At 38.4% G+C, this 15,088-nt stretch overlaps 1 protein-coding gene across 2 annotated transcripts in view; it reads left to right on the top strand.

The window, feature by feature from the left end:
• The window catches only part of LOC139135807 (sacsin-like), a 28,577-nt gene that overhangs the window by 5,648 nt on the left and 7,841 nt on the right, over positions 1–15,088 (top strand). Inside the window, exons 2-4 of one of the 2 annotated variants that reach the window (XM_070703535.1) lie at positions 1,368–1,456; positions 3,765–4,023; positions 4,378–4,554. In XM_070703535.1, the coding sequence (XP_070559636.1) occupies positions 1,368–1,456; positions 3,765–4,023; positions 4,378–4,554 (525 nt within the window). Of the gene's footprint in view, positions 1–1,367; positions 1,457–3,764; positions 4,024–4,377; positions 7,546–15,088 lie in introns of those variants that run through there. The other variant, XM_070703534.1, reaches the window with a different exon arrangement.

Raw genomic sequence — 15,088 nt, 5'->3', positions numbered from 1 at the left:
ACAACCTTCATTCACGTTTGTGAAAACTATGCTTGTATTCCAAAACGGCCATTCGTATTGGTAACGTGTCACATCTGTTTATGGTTGTCCAACTCACGTTTCTCTTTAAAAATGTACAATTTTTATTCGAAATGTCTTCTTTTATATTAATAAAATAACATAAGCAAGTTTTTTGTCTGTAAAACGTTCAATCATATTAGTGATACCTATGCTTGTATTCCAATACGGTCATTCGTATTGGTCATATAACCTTCGAACCGAAGATGGCGCTCTGGTCAAAGGTTACCAGTCAGCTGACCAGTATTTGGAGACGCCACCAGTAGACTAGCCCACCAGTCGCCTAGTGTTTTTTAACGTTTAAATAAAGATTTTTGACTAATTCAGTCATTCCTTGTCTCCTATTTGTATTAACTGTTCTTATCTACGTTGTGGACATGGTCACGACATACAGGTCACGTGATCGAGGGACTTCAGTTTGGCAAAGGCACGCGCACGGTCACTCCCACTGCAGTAGACTGGCCCAGAGTTACTGGCTATGGGCCAAGGCGTTCACCCCACAATCTAAGCGCCAGTCTACCACCTCGCGCCTGAGGAGAGCGCGACATTGCAAATTTATACGATATCAGATATGCATCGTCTAGTATCGATATTAGGAAATATCGATCGTAGAGTCTGGTATAGTTTAATATGATCGTTTAGAACTCTTTACATAATACGATACATTATTAATATCGATACTGTCATCTAGTATCGTTTAAGGATTCAAACTAGACGATATTTTATGATTTTGCCTGGGTTCCAACCGTGTTGAAGCACCTCAAAAATATCCGATAACGCTCATGACACTGACAGTGAAACATACCTGTACACAAGGTCAGGCCAGAGAGCGTCATGGAAGATCAGGAGACTTGAAAGTTATCACGGTTTTTTATAATTCTGGTATATTAGAATAATCAAATACTAAAGAAAAATGATGGGTCACCGTGCTTACTTTTTTACAAATATACGATGAAAAAGTCACTGTTTTTCACAAAAATCACGTAAAATCAATATATATAAAACCATTCATTGCAAGTTCATGCACTAAATAATATTTCACATTCCCATTGACCTGGCTAGAGTAAGATTAACTCAAGTCAGTATAGACTGATAAATCCAAAAACTCCACTAATGCATTCAAAAATGAATCAATTTAAACATCCGCAAGACATTCAATGGATGATACTTATCAGACAGTCTAAAATGAACAGAGAGTGGATAAATTTCAAAGGATAAATGTCATGGCTAACTTTCGGAAACCGATCACATAGTGATAGAAAGCCATTGTCGAACATTACTGATATCGCTTTTTGTTATATCTGTGATAGGCAGGAGATTTGGAATCCACCCACCTCCTCTGATTACGTATTTGAAGGATATTCTCGAAAAATATCCAGAGGGAGGACAAATCATAAAGGTAAGGTTATTAATTCTATTCTTTCCTTGTTTGACCGTTTGAAGCTCAAAGTGAACCACAACAAGAACATTTCACTACAGCAGATGTCAAACTCTTTACGGCCAGATACAGATGCTTTGTGCATTATTCTGGCCATGCTAACAAAGCTGAGGCTAACAGCATGGAGGTTGCTGTGGTACATCGCATGAAAGTAAATTTTATATGGAAGTATGTGTTTGGATGTTGCTTTGTTCCAACAGGGTGAGACGATTAGATCGCGCCTCGGGGACAGATATTCGGACGCTCAAACTTTTACAATTCTTTTCTGATCTACCACTTGTGGGGGCTCATTTTGAAGCTCTTGAGAAAGAAAAACTCACCGGCTTAAGTTTTCGAAAATCGAAAATGTTATTTTTTCTCCATAGAGTTAACACAGGGATGGCGGCCATTTTGAATTTCAAATATCGGTAAATCTTGGATAATTTGTTTCTCTAGTACTAAAATTTGCACGGTGACCACAGATTGTTAATCTTGATTTTGAAAAAGAACGGTTGAAAGATTCCTTAGGGAAAGTTTGAGTAAATATTTAAGTCTTTCACTTTCAAATATGTCAGATCTTTTGATTTACTGAAAGACATTTGTCCACAGTAGGCCTAAGTATAAATACATCTGATGGTTCGGACCTCTGTAAGTGACTCAGTATTTTGTAATGTCTCCTTAAAACCTTTGAAAAAAATCAACAATGTGTACCCTTTACTTTTTGTTGTCAAAAATATTTCAAATATTGTCACATGGTCCTATTTGGCACAGATTTCTTAAGTACTTTTTTTGATCACAAATGTTTCTTTGGTTTGAACTATTTGCAATGATCGGGTAATCTTGGTTTTGAGTAGCTTCCTCTTCATTCCCAAGCAACATACACATGTAAGTGGTTTGAATTAATATTTATTACACCTCACGTATTATTCAGGTACTGTGATTGGCTGAGCCTCACTCACGTGATATAGAACAAAAAGTGATAGAACATGGCACAGGTGATACAGCCCTGTCGCGTGCGCTGATATAGCCCTGTCGCGTGCAGTGATATAGCCCGCTACCACGTTCTGGAATACCGCGCGTCCTTTCTGCGCGTACCACACATCATCGCGTACATTTGCTTGGTATTTTCTGTGAAGCAATGGCTTTTGAAAAGGTACAAGAAATTAGCTAGACCTGAAGTACACGTGTAGGACATTAAACGAGAAAAGCTTGAACAACACTGTCTTCGTTTTTAGACGTTAATTCAACTTCATGTAGCATTGCGATCGAGGAACAAATCGAACGTTTCACTGTGGCGAGTCTCGATCGACACTTGACTGCATTCTGAGCAAAGTTTCGAAAACAAGTGTTTGTTCGGTGTAATAAAATTAATAACACACGCTAGCACGGGCAAGATCACGATTTGTTGCAAGCCCTCGGGCTGGTGCTCATGACGGTAATATTGATGATACCCTCGCCTTCGGCTCGGGCATCATCAATATTACCGTCATGAGCACCATCCCTTGGGCGGGCAACAAATCGTGATCTTGCCCTTGCTGGCGTGTGTTATTATTTAATTATTGCTCAATGCAAAGTCTGCATTGGTATAGCCTGTCTATTTTTTATTTGTTCATGTGATCTCTGCTGATATGCAGCGTGATATGATCATGTGGCCGTGGAAGTTTTCTACCGCGCAGGCTTCTTTTCGGTTACTGTATAATATTTTGATTGGTTCCGAGAACCAAACTAAGATGATATTAGACAGCTTTCCAATGTCAGGGACTAGACATTTATTGACAATGATGCACAGGTAAATAAAGTGTTATTCATTATCATGCCTCAGATCAGTGTCCTACTGTTCTTGTGAAACTAAGAACACGAATAATCCATATCTTTGTAAACTTTAAAATTTTTGAACATTCTGATAAATTTGAACACATACGTGTATGTGTATATATAATCGATAAATGCGATCATATTCTCAAACAAGGCAGTTTACATCTATTGGGAGTAGACCAAAGGTTGTTCACAATCTACATGTTAAATGTGCAGCACATCACAAAAATACACATTATGAAGTAAACAGTAATACTGTTTGGTTTTGTTCCTGTTACACAGTACCTGTTCTTGTTTATGTACTTTTCGAACAAGTTATGCTAAAGTAATATTAAATTTGTATGATAGTCAACATTTTGTGTGATTGGAAGTGGCACGTGATTTTGTGTACTGATGTCACCTATTTCACCTATTTCCTGTCGCCATTCAAGATTCTGTAAAAATGTTAAAACTGCGTTTTTTCTTCACTTACCAGGAAATAATTCAAAATGCAGATGATGCTCATGCCACAGAAGTAAAATTTCTCCTTGATACCAAACAGCACGGCTCAGATTCACTTTGGGCTCCCAATAGTGCTGAATTTCAAGGAGCGGCATTGTACTGTTACAATAATGCGGTGTTTAGTGAAGATGACTGGAATGGTATTCAGTCTGTACAGCAAAGTGTAAAGAAAGAGGACCCTTTGAGAGTAGGAAGGTTTGGTCTTGGATTTGTGTCTGTGTACCATCTATCAGGTAATTTTACTTGAAAGTTGAATTTAGGATTTTATCAAATTGTTAACTGTTGAGAAAGTGTATCAGTCTTCCGTTTGTCACACATTTTCTTCTTGTTGATGTCCTAACCATTAATATCACCAAGGGGAAAAGGTAATGATAATTTCACATTGAAATCGTCTCAGTACATGTCGCCAAGTTAACATTCCTTTAATGAGTCTGCTTCAAGTACTTGTACATATCGATCTACAGTATCTTGCCTTTACAGTTCTTGTAGAATGTTTGTAATATTGGTAGATTTTTGGCTAATGTTAATAACGGTAATACACTCTCCTTATATGATTAAATTCATTTGATTTGTTAAAACTTTGACAGATATGCCGTCAGTTATGAGTACAGACCGGATAGCCTTCTTTGATCCCTTTGAAAAGCAGTTTGGTAAAGGAGAGACGGGAAGAGAAGTTCTAATAGATAAAGATCTATTTCAGAAATATCATGACCAGTTTTCACCATTCACAAATGTCCTTGAAATTGGTGAAGAACATTTTTCACGTAAGTATTTTGATGGAACATTATTCCGCTTCCCACTTCGTAAGACTCCTTCGCCTGACCTTTCATCTACAGTTTTCACGGTCGAAAGAGTAAAACAATTATTTGAATCATTTAAGGAAGATGCAGATATAACTCTTCTTTTCCTTAAGTATGTTACACATGTCAGTTTTTATGAACGCATCTCATCAGATGACGAGATACTGGTATTTGAAGCAAAGAACATCATTGACAGTTCAGCAGAAAGAGAAAAGTTCTTACAATCGTTGTCAGTCAGGTATGGCCCAAATGCTTATTATGCTAAACATTGCATAAAAACAAATAGTGAGGGTGATGTCAGTACACAACAATGGTTTGTTCTTAACAGTGTCTTTACAGATTTACCAGACAGAATGAAAGTATTAGCTGATGAACTGAAATTCCTTCCATGGATTGGGTTAGCTATTCCTTTTCAAACAGACAAACTCAACACTATCCAGGGCAGAGTCTTCTGCTTTCTACCCCTTCCTTCATGTGAAGAGAGTATGACTGGCTTACCTGTCCATATTCATGGTTACTTTGGTTTGAATGATAATCGCCGGAGCATTAAATGGCCAGCAGCTGACCAGAAACATGACCCAACAGCAGAATGGAACCAATACCTTGTGAAAGACTTGCTTCCAAAGGCTTATTCAATGCTTATTGTTCATGCAAGTCAGATATCTTCAAATCCAAAAGATATCTACAGGGCTTGGCCAACACTAGAATATGTAAAACCACACTTCTCTGACATGACAGACCATTTCATTCAGATTATATCTGATGAAAAAGTATTGCATTTACATAATAGTCCTGATGAAGGGAAGTTGATATCTTTGTATGATTCAGTGCTGAACACTCTGAAAAGTGAATACATTGACCCAGATGTTGAAAACACTGTTGTAAATTATCTGTCAATATGTTGTCACAAACCAGTTGTATCATTACCAGAAAATGTGATGAATTGTCTTCTTAAATGTAAACATAAGTCTAAAAGAATCACTCCAACCCTCTTGCGTGACTGTGTACGAACCTTCGGTGTCACGCATTGCACAAGAGAAGAGAAGAATCTCCTCCTTAAATATTGTCTCCATGATAGAGAGTTCAGTGACCTTTATGGCATTTCCCTTCTCCCTCTGGCAAATGGATCACATGCAACTTTTTCTTCAGATTGCCATGTTCCACCTGTTCTTCTCCCAACACATGAAAATCCACAGATTCTCCTTCCAAAGACAGCCCAATCATCCCATTTTATTGATATAGATCTGCCATCAGATGTGATGGCTACATTGAAAGAAGTCGCCGGTGAAAATGTAAGTCAACTTAGGTGCATGAAAGCCCCTGATGTTGGTAAATTCATGCCAGAAGTTCTCCCTCAGGAATGGCTAGGTCAGTCAATTGTGGAGTGGACACCGACCAGAGATACTCATCCACCTGAAGAGTGGTTAAAGACACTTTGGGCATGGCTACAGAAAAATTTCGCCGATGACTTTAGTGATTTTCATGATTTACCAATTGTACCTATCAAGATGACTGGTGAAAGTTATCAGCTAATGAAATTAGATGAGTCAATTCCAGCAATATATGCTTCTGCAGATGAACCATTTAGTCACGGTCGTTCATGCCTCACACGCATGGGAGCAGTCATACTTGAAAAATTTCCATTTTTGAATTATTCTGTGTTGCAGAGATATATTCTACCACCATCTCCATGTGGTGTGCTCAAACTTCTGAGCAAATGTGGTGATAAGCTTTCATTGTTGGATTTAGCTCCTAGTGAAGAGAGGTATTGGTTGCGTCATATGCTTGCAGGAGTGGATAAACTTTCACCTACTGAATGTGCGCTTGTCTCTAGACTTCCCATATTTGAGAAGTTGCCTGGAAGTGGCCGTCCAAATGTAAATGAGTTTATCAGCCTTGGAAGTAAGCCATGTATAGCTCCATTAAAAGTTCATTTGCCCAATGAAATCAGATTTAAGCAAAACCTGGTCACAATGGATGACCTTGATTCACAGAGGCTTCAGGAATTGCTCAATGTAACGTCACTTACAGTTGTCGATGTTGTCATGCATCATATCCTTCCTCAGATAAAGGATAGTGAGTACCTACCTGTTGAAGTAGATACAGTGATGATTTGGATTTTGACAGATTTATCCACGGTGATTGACAAAAATCAAGAGCTCATTTCGTCCCTCAAGTCCTTACCATTTGTAAAATGTAATGACTGCAAAAGAGTTTCTCCAGCTGATGCTTTTGACCCTGATGATGAAGTTTTGAAGATTTTATTTGAGGGTGAAGATGTCTTTCCACAAAGCCCCTTCACAAATCCTGAGGTTTTGACCATGCTTCGCAAATTAGGCTTAAAGAAACAGAGTGATCTCATAGCATCTGATCTTCTCACCATCGCAACTTTGTGTGAGTCATGTGACAGCAACGAGTTTTACAAAGTTCTAAAGGCATCAACACTCCTAAAATATATCAACAGTAATTCAAGCTTACTTTCAGATAAACTAGATGGTAAAACATTGGCAGAGCACTTGATGAGGAAGATGTGGATTCCAAGTTTGAAGACTCGCCCGCCAAATTACCCATGCATGATTCCCTGGTATGAGGATGCCAGATTACTTTACAGCCCACCGGAAGTGTTCCCACTTGATACTTCAAAGTTGGTTGGGGCTGTAAAACCTGTTATTAAGGATGACGTCTGTGATAATCTCAGAGAATACTTCAAGTGGCAAAAGACTCCCCCACTTGAAGTGCTTGTAGAGCAACTGCATGTCACTGTTGATACTTGGGACAGAGGAAAAACCAATACTCACATCAATAGTAACCAAACACAACAAGTTGAAGCATATACCTGTGATCTCTATATAAGCATACAAACATTGTATCAAAAATGTAGTTTCAGTGATCAAAAAAAGATGATTGAATGCTTGGATGGTTTACAGTTTCCCATGGCTTTGGAACGGAGATGACTTTTCCTATCCTAACCAAATGGCTAAAAAATCAACAGTAATGTTTGACTTGAGACCGCATAGATTTCAGCTTCCACGATGCCTGCATGGTGTGTTTGACTTACTTGAACAGTGTGGTGTAAGAAGGGAATTTTGTGATGATGACATGCTTTCAATTTTGGAAGTTATAGCAGAAAAAGCTCCCTTACGAAGAAATGAGATCCCAGAAGACCTTCAGTTGACAATTAACATACTGGAATGGTTAAATACCGATGACAAAGTTGTTGATGGCAGAGTAAGAGAAAGGTTACTTGTTCCTGTACAAGGACATGAAGGAATATTGCAACTGTCACTATGTCAAAATTGCACATATTGTGATAATGAGAGACTTTTAGAAGACGAGGAAACGCAAATGATGTTAAAAGAAGATGGCATTAATGTGACCCACAGTAAATTGTCCAATGAAACTGCAAGGTCACTAGGCATTCCACCTCTTAGCAAAACCATTGCAAAACCAGATCCCCTAGGCTTTACGTTTGAAGCAACAGGTCCATATGAGCCTGTGACCACTCGTTTGAGAAACATATTACATGATTACACAGATGGTGTGAATATTTTCAAAGAACTGATCCAGAATGCAGATGATGCAGGAGCAACAGATGTAAAATTTTTAATTGATTGGCGATCAAATGATGCTCACCGGAAGACTTTATTCTGCAAGGAGGTCGAGTCCTGTCAGGGTCCTGCCTTATGGGCTTACAACAATGCAGTTTTCAGTGATACAGATCTTGAAAACATTGACAAACTGGCTGGAGCAACAAAGCAAGCAGACACCAACAAAATTGGAAGGTTTGGCTTGGGTTTTAACTCTGTATATCATATCACCGATTTGCCTAGTTTCATAACACGGGATTTTTTTGTTATGTTTGATCCTAATGCAACCCATATACCAAACCTAATCAGAAACAAATCTCAGCCAGGCATAAAGATAAACCTTTCTAAAAATCCTATAATTCTGAAACTCTACTCAGATCAATTCCGTGTGTTCAAGGGTATTTTTGGATGTAATCCAGATGAGCGTCCTTTTGAGGCAACACTATTTCGATTTCCCCTTCGTACACTATCAGATGGACAAAAAAGTCAAATAAGTTCAAAAGTGTATGACATGCACAAGATAGAAAAACTCCTTGAAAATCTGCTGAAACATGCAGAAACATTGCTTCTCTTCACACAAAATGTGACAAAAATCGAAGTGTATGAAATACAGCACGCCAATGGTAATCCTGATGATAAAGAGTTGTGTTTCACTCTTAAGTTGGAAGATATCCAACCCATTGTGAATCCCGCATTGCACTCAACATTTAGCAAAGAGAAAACTAGACAAATTCTCAGTCGTGGGACACAATATCTGTTAGATGAAAAGAGTTCAATTGCCGAGCATGAATCACCACCACCAATATCATATACGTTAAAAATATCCTGTATGTGTGCCTTTGGCAGTACAGTTACTTATCAAACAGACTGTATTTGGGCATTATGTTCATGTATTTCCGAAGGACATGCCATGGCAATGGCAGTAAGTAATGAAGGCAGAACTTTAGGACTCTTACCATGTGGTAGTGTAGCTGTGAAACTGACTTGTTTGGATTCAGGTAAACTGTCTGTGGGAGAGATAGATGGTGAGGCATTTTGCTACTTGCCTCTGCATATCAAAACATACTTGCCAATTCATGTGAATGGTGGTTTTGCAACTGAATCACATCGGAGAGACATTTGCAAATACGGCCTTTCAGATATGGTAGAATCTACTGAAGTTAAATGGAATAATGTGCTAATGAGAGATGTCATTAGCAAGGCATATGTGACTCTCCTGCAAGACTTACTGCAGAGTGAAAAGGTCTCCAATCCAAAAGAAATATACCAGCTTTGGCCAAACACATCTTCAGGTGAGAAGGGATCCTTCATGGAAGTTGTGAGAGGATTTTATGATAGGATTGCTGGAAATATCAGTAATCAAAAGCTTCCAAAGTTGTTCCTTCAAGATCCATACGTCAATGGAGATAGAAACCTTACATTGAATTGTTCCAGGATTATTGAGCAGAGAAATGAGAAACTCAGAGAGAAAGCCCGCAAAGTTGTAAATGACAGATTGGCAGAAGAGTCAGAATCATCAGAATCGTTTGTACGAACAGTTAATGTTAGTTCAAAAATTCTGCATTCTTTTAACAGTCTCAAACTGTACAAAGTTATCAAAGCAGTGAAAATATCAGAGAATGTGTTTTATAATGACTATCTGTTTCCCCATTTGCATAGGCTTGAAGGGCATATTCGTGATAGTTTTTTAATTGACATTCTTTTGAGGTACAACAAGTATGGGTATGAAGAAACAGAGTACTTAACACATCTGTTGCAGCAGTATCCATGTATACCAACATCACCAAATGGCATTAAACTGTCAAAGATATCAAACCTGATCGATCCTACCAGTGAAACTCTTGCACCTCTATTTGATGAAGCTGATGAAAGATTCCCTTTTGGAGAGTATAGAAAAGCAATATTTCACTTTAGATTGTGTCAACTTGGGATGGCAAGTAAAGTGTTGCACAGAGAGGATGTAATACAGCGTGCATTGTCAATACAACAAAAGTATAAACAGGACAAAACTAAGGCAATGACACGTCTTTCTCATCTCATTCAATACTTGAAATCAAAAGGGAAAATATACAATGAAAATGAGCTGCAGGATATCTGTGAGATTAAGTTCCTCCCTGTTCTTAAAAGACCAGACGACTATCCATTTCCTTGGTTTGAAACTCCAGAAAGTCTTCTCGCGCCTTCAGAGCTGTATCTTCCAAAATACCAGAATATTGTCAGTACTGTTTGCCCAATATTAAATGATACCAATCCTAAGAATGGTGGCTCTGGAAATTTGCCAGACAAGGTGGCGAAGATACTGAGTTTTAAAACAAACCCAGATGCAGAAACAACTATCAAACAACTTTTAAACATTATTGACAGTGAAAACATGTCACCCAAGACAAACAATAAGGAAAGCATGTGCAAACACATTTACAAGCACCTCCAAGACATGATAACAAGAGTGGAAAAAGTATGTGAATATGGTCAGAATAAAAAAGAAGTTACTGAAGTAATAGTACAAGATGAGAACGCACGTCAGAAACTACTAGAATGCGGAAAACCTTTGTTTCTTGTTGATGGTACATTTGTATTCTCCAACATGCTTGCAATGAGTTGGCATACAGACTATGCACCTTATCTCTATCGCATGCCAGACTACTTGCTAAAATACAAGCAACTCCTACACGTTTGTGGTGTCAAGGAAAAGTTTACAATGGAAGACTTTGCGAATGCATTGACACGAATAGCAGAACATCAACATGGAGATGCATTGGCCGAGGATAAATTAAGTATGGTAATAGACTTGTTGCAGCAGTTTGAAAATGAAAAAAACATAACTGCAGAAATTCTACAGAAGTTGTACCTTCCAGATGAAGATGGGGTTCTTCATCATTGTCATGAGTTAGCCTATAATGATGCACAATGGATAGAGACTGATAGTGGTGAGTTAAGGTTTGTTCACTCAAAGCTCAGTCGAGCTCTGGTACAACAGCTTGGAGTAAAAACTATCAGATCAAAGAAACTTGACAACTATTCAACATCTGAAGGGTTCCATATTGGTGAAGACTTTGGCCAAAATGAAGACTTGACTGACAGGCTTCGAGGCATTCTTTCAGACTATCCATTTGGAAAGAGCATATTTCAGGAATTAGTCCAAAATGCTGATGATGCTGAAGCTACTGAAATTCACTTTGTGTATGACAAGAGACAACACTGCGATGAAAATCTCTTAAGTGAGGAATGGAAAAACCTACACGGGCCTGCAATTTGTGTTTACAATGACAGGCCTTTCTCTAAAGAAGACATAGATGGAATTAAAAAGTTGGGTATCGGTGCTAAGCGAGATATTTCTGAAGCAATAGGGCAGTATGGAATAGGATTTAATTCTGTATATCATCTCACTGACTGTCCATCATTTATCACAAACAATGAAGAGCTTATCATTCTAGACCCACAAGCCAAATATATACCAGGTGCAACCAAGGATTACCCTGGGCGACGTATCAAAGTCCCACAAATGCGAGAAGACTTCCCAAATGTTTTGACTCCATTCATGGAAAGTCATTTCGAACTTGACCAAGCCACAATGTTTCGACTGCCTCTGAGAGCAGAGAATGCCAACTCAAGCATTGCAGATGAACCTTGCACACATTTAAAGGTTCAGGTTCTTCTTGAAGACTTCAGATGTGATCTGTACCATATGCCCCTCTTCTTGAATCATATACAGAAAATCAGTCTTTCAGAAATGTCTCCAGACGGTTCTTTCCAGAGTCTGGCGTCAGTGCAGGTAGAGATAAACGAAAGTGAGTCTGAAAAACGTGTAGGGTTTTCAAAGGCTGTGAAATCCTATGCCAGAACAACCAAAGAAGACCCCTCTACATTTATGGACATCCCAGAAACTTCAGTCACATACTATATGTCACTAAAAGAGTCCGAGGAAGTGTTGTCAACATGGTTGGTTACTCAACAGATTGGATTTTCACGTCAACCTATCGTCAAACAAGCCTACGTGAGTTTGCAGAATATGGCTAAGCACATCCTACCAAGAGGTGGCTTGGCAATTTTAATAAAGAGCAATAAGTCAGAGGAACCATCACAGTTAAAATCACAAGCTTTTTGCTTCCTACCATTGCCTATCAAAACAGGTTTGCCCTTTCTTCTCAATGGCCATTTTGCCCTTTCATCTGATAGAAGAAATCTATGTACATATGGCAGTAAGAATTTATGGAATGATTTGATCAAGATGTATATAATTGCCCCTGCTTTTATTGACATCCTGAGACATCTGAAATGTCGCTTGTCCTCTATACCAAATAACATAGAAGATGAAATTGACATTTACCATTCTTTCTTTCCCATACTTGAAGATGTTAACAGTGACTGGAATGATCTTGCCAAGCAGATTTACAAACTGGTTGATTTGTCTAAAGAGGAGTTGTTTCCTGTCATTACATCCCATGAAATCAAATGTACGTCCGATTGTAGCCATGATGTCGTCAAATGTGAAGCAAATTTTTCACTGCACTGGTATCGTTTACAAGATGTTTATTTCAATGCAGAAACTAAGGAAAATGATAAAGATAGCGACAGCTCAAAATCATTGCAAAATATTTTGAGAAAAATCGGCTTACCACTGACTTCCCTGTCAGGTGTAGTGTATCAGAGTGTTCTTGATTCAGAAATATCAGCTACCAAAATGTCACCTGAATCTGTTACATTCTTTCTGAGAGGAGAAACATCCACAGAGCACAAAATTGGCATATTGCCACGCTCAATAGTTGATACTCCTTTTGGCTGTGTAAATCGTCTGAAAGTTGTTCTGCATTACTGCTTGCAACCGTTCATTCCTCAAAGCTCACAACAAGATGATTCAAAAAGAAAATTGTTGAAAACATACCTACACAATGCGCCACTCTGTCTCACAAAGAGCCATAAGTTGCAAACTTTTAACAACAATTCACCAGTTTTTGTGTCTAGATTTTCATCCTTGATACCACAGATGGAAGACAAGTTTGTTTCTGATGACATAATTCGTGACCTGGAACATCTTACAACCCCAGAGCTGCAATGCCCAGCAACAATTTGCTTTGATGTATATGACTTGGTATCAAATTTACATATGGTGCTACCCACATGGTGGAAAAGATCAAAAAAGTATATAGAATGGGGCCCCGGTAATTACAAACAACCATCTGAATGCTGGATGAAAACTTTATGGAATTTTTTCTTAACCAGAAAGACGTCAGATGGGAAGTGGGATAAGCAATCTGTATTATGTGTGATAGATGAGTGGCCAGTCATTCCGACAAAAGACAGCTACTTAGTCCCAGGTTGCCTCAGAAAGACTGTACTGGAACCCACATACCCACGTCGAGATACAGCTTCAGTTTGTAAAATCTACGAACTACTTGAGATGTGGGGATGTTCCATGGTTGACTATGATGCAATAAAAAAAACATATCAAGAGAGAGATAGAAAAGAGTTATTTAGAAGGTTGCTCCAGCAATGTGTGGCTACTGTATCAAATAGAAGTGATGTCATCGACGTATTGTCATATCATTTTCAAAGAAGTGACTGGAAAGTTCGATTAAAAAGAGAAGACTGTATAACTTTATTGAAATTCTTCCAAGAGGATTTAACAACAATTTTTAACGATATCAATATGTTATCCAAATTGAAGTCACTTCCAATATTCATAACGGCATTTGGACCATTAACAAGTATCAATGAACATATTCACTGCTATGTTTTAACAGATAAGTTACCAGGTATTGAATATGATGTCTGGATGAGACGAAGCAAATGTACAATCTTGGAAGAAATCTCCACACTAGAAGATATTCATAATAAGATTTGTAAAGGTAAAATAGGTATATGTGATGTATACTGTCACCACATTTTACCAGAATTTGCAAACTTCAGCAACAAAGCAAAACTCGTCCATATGGAATTTTTGAGGGATAAAATCCAATATTGTCATGCTGAATCACGAGAGAACCTGTGTTGGGCTATCAGTCAAGTAGAATTTCTTCCGGATCCAAATGGTAGCCAAAAGTTGTTCAGGGCAAACCAGTTCTTTGACCCTAGAAATGCGGTTTTTAAAGAGATGCTTCGAGAGGAGGACTTCCCACCAACTCCCTACGATGGTAATACATGGTTGGACTTTCTTGTAGAACTTGGTCTCCAGGAGGAAGTTAGTGACAAGAATTTCATAGAATTTGCCCATAAGATTTGTAAGGATGCTTTGCCCCAGGCAAGGAAGAGAGCTGAACTGTTGCTTCAGACTTTGTTTTGCTCTTTTGAGTCTGCAAATGTAGATGACAAAAATTTGCAACTTTGCATGATCCAACTTTCCTTGGTAAAATTGCTTACATGAAATTTATACCATCATGTGTACCAGATGAAAATGTTACTATGTTGCACCCTTCAGCTAATAGGGATTTCACTTGTTTTGCTGAGGCAATTCCATCAAAGTATACTTATCTTGCTTGGACAAAAGCACCAATACTGCCATCATGGGCTGATCCAAGTGATCAATGTTCTAAAGCTGTGTCTGAGAAACTGTACAAATATCTAAAAATTCACACAGAGCCACCCATACAAATGGTGATAGAACATGGAACATGCATTGGAAAGAGTGTGGCTGCTAGAAATGGTGATGAAGTTCAAGATTTGACGGGGTCAAATAGTAAAGAGTCAGCAGTGATATTGCAAAAGGTTATGAAGATGATTTATCAATTCTTGATGGATAAGTGTGACCAATATCAGCATGAATTGACCATGTGCGATAGAAACACAAAAACTTTGTGTAGACATTGCCAAGTCTTGTCTAAAATGCTGCTGAATGTGCCTTTTGTCGTAGTGGGTGATGGAAGACTTATGACTTCAGCCACTAAGGTCATTCTTAGGGCAAGGTTAGATGGACA

This window comes from Ptychodera flava, chromosome 6 (genome assembly GCF_041260155.1).
Source record: "Ptychodera flava strain L36383 chromosome 6, AS_Pfla_20210202, whole genome shotgun sequence".
Lineage (NCBI taxonomy): Eukaryota > Metazoa > Hemichordata > Enteropneusta > Ptychoderidae > Ptychodera > Ptychodera flava.
This window is presented reverse-complemented; position numbering and strand designations above follow the sequence as displayed.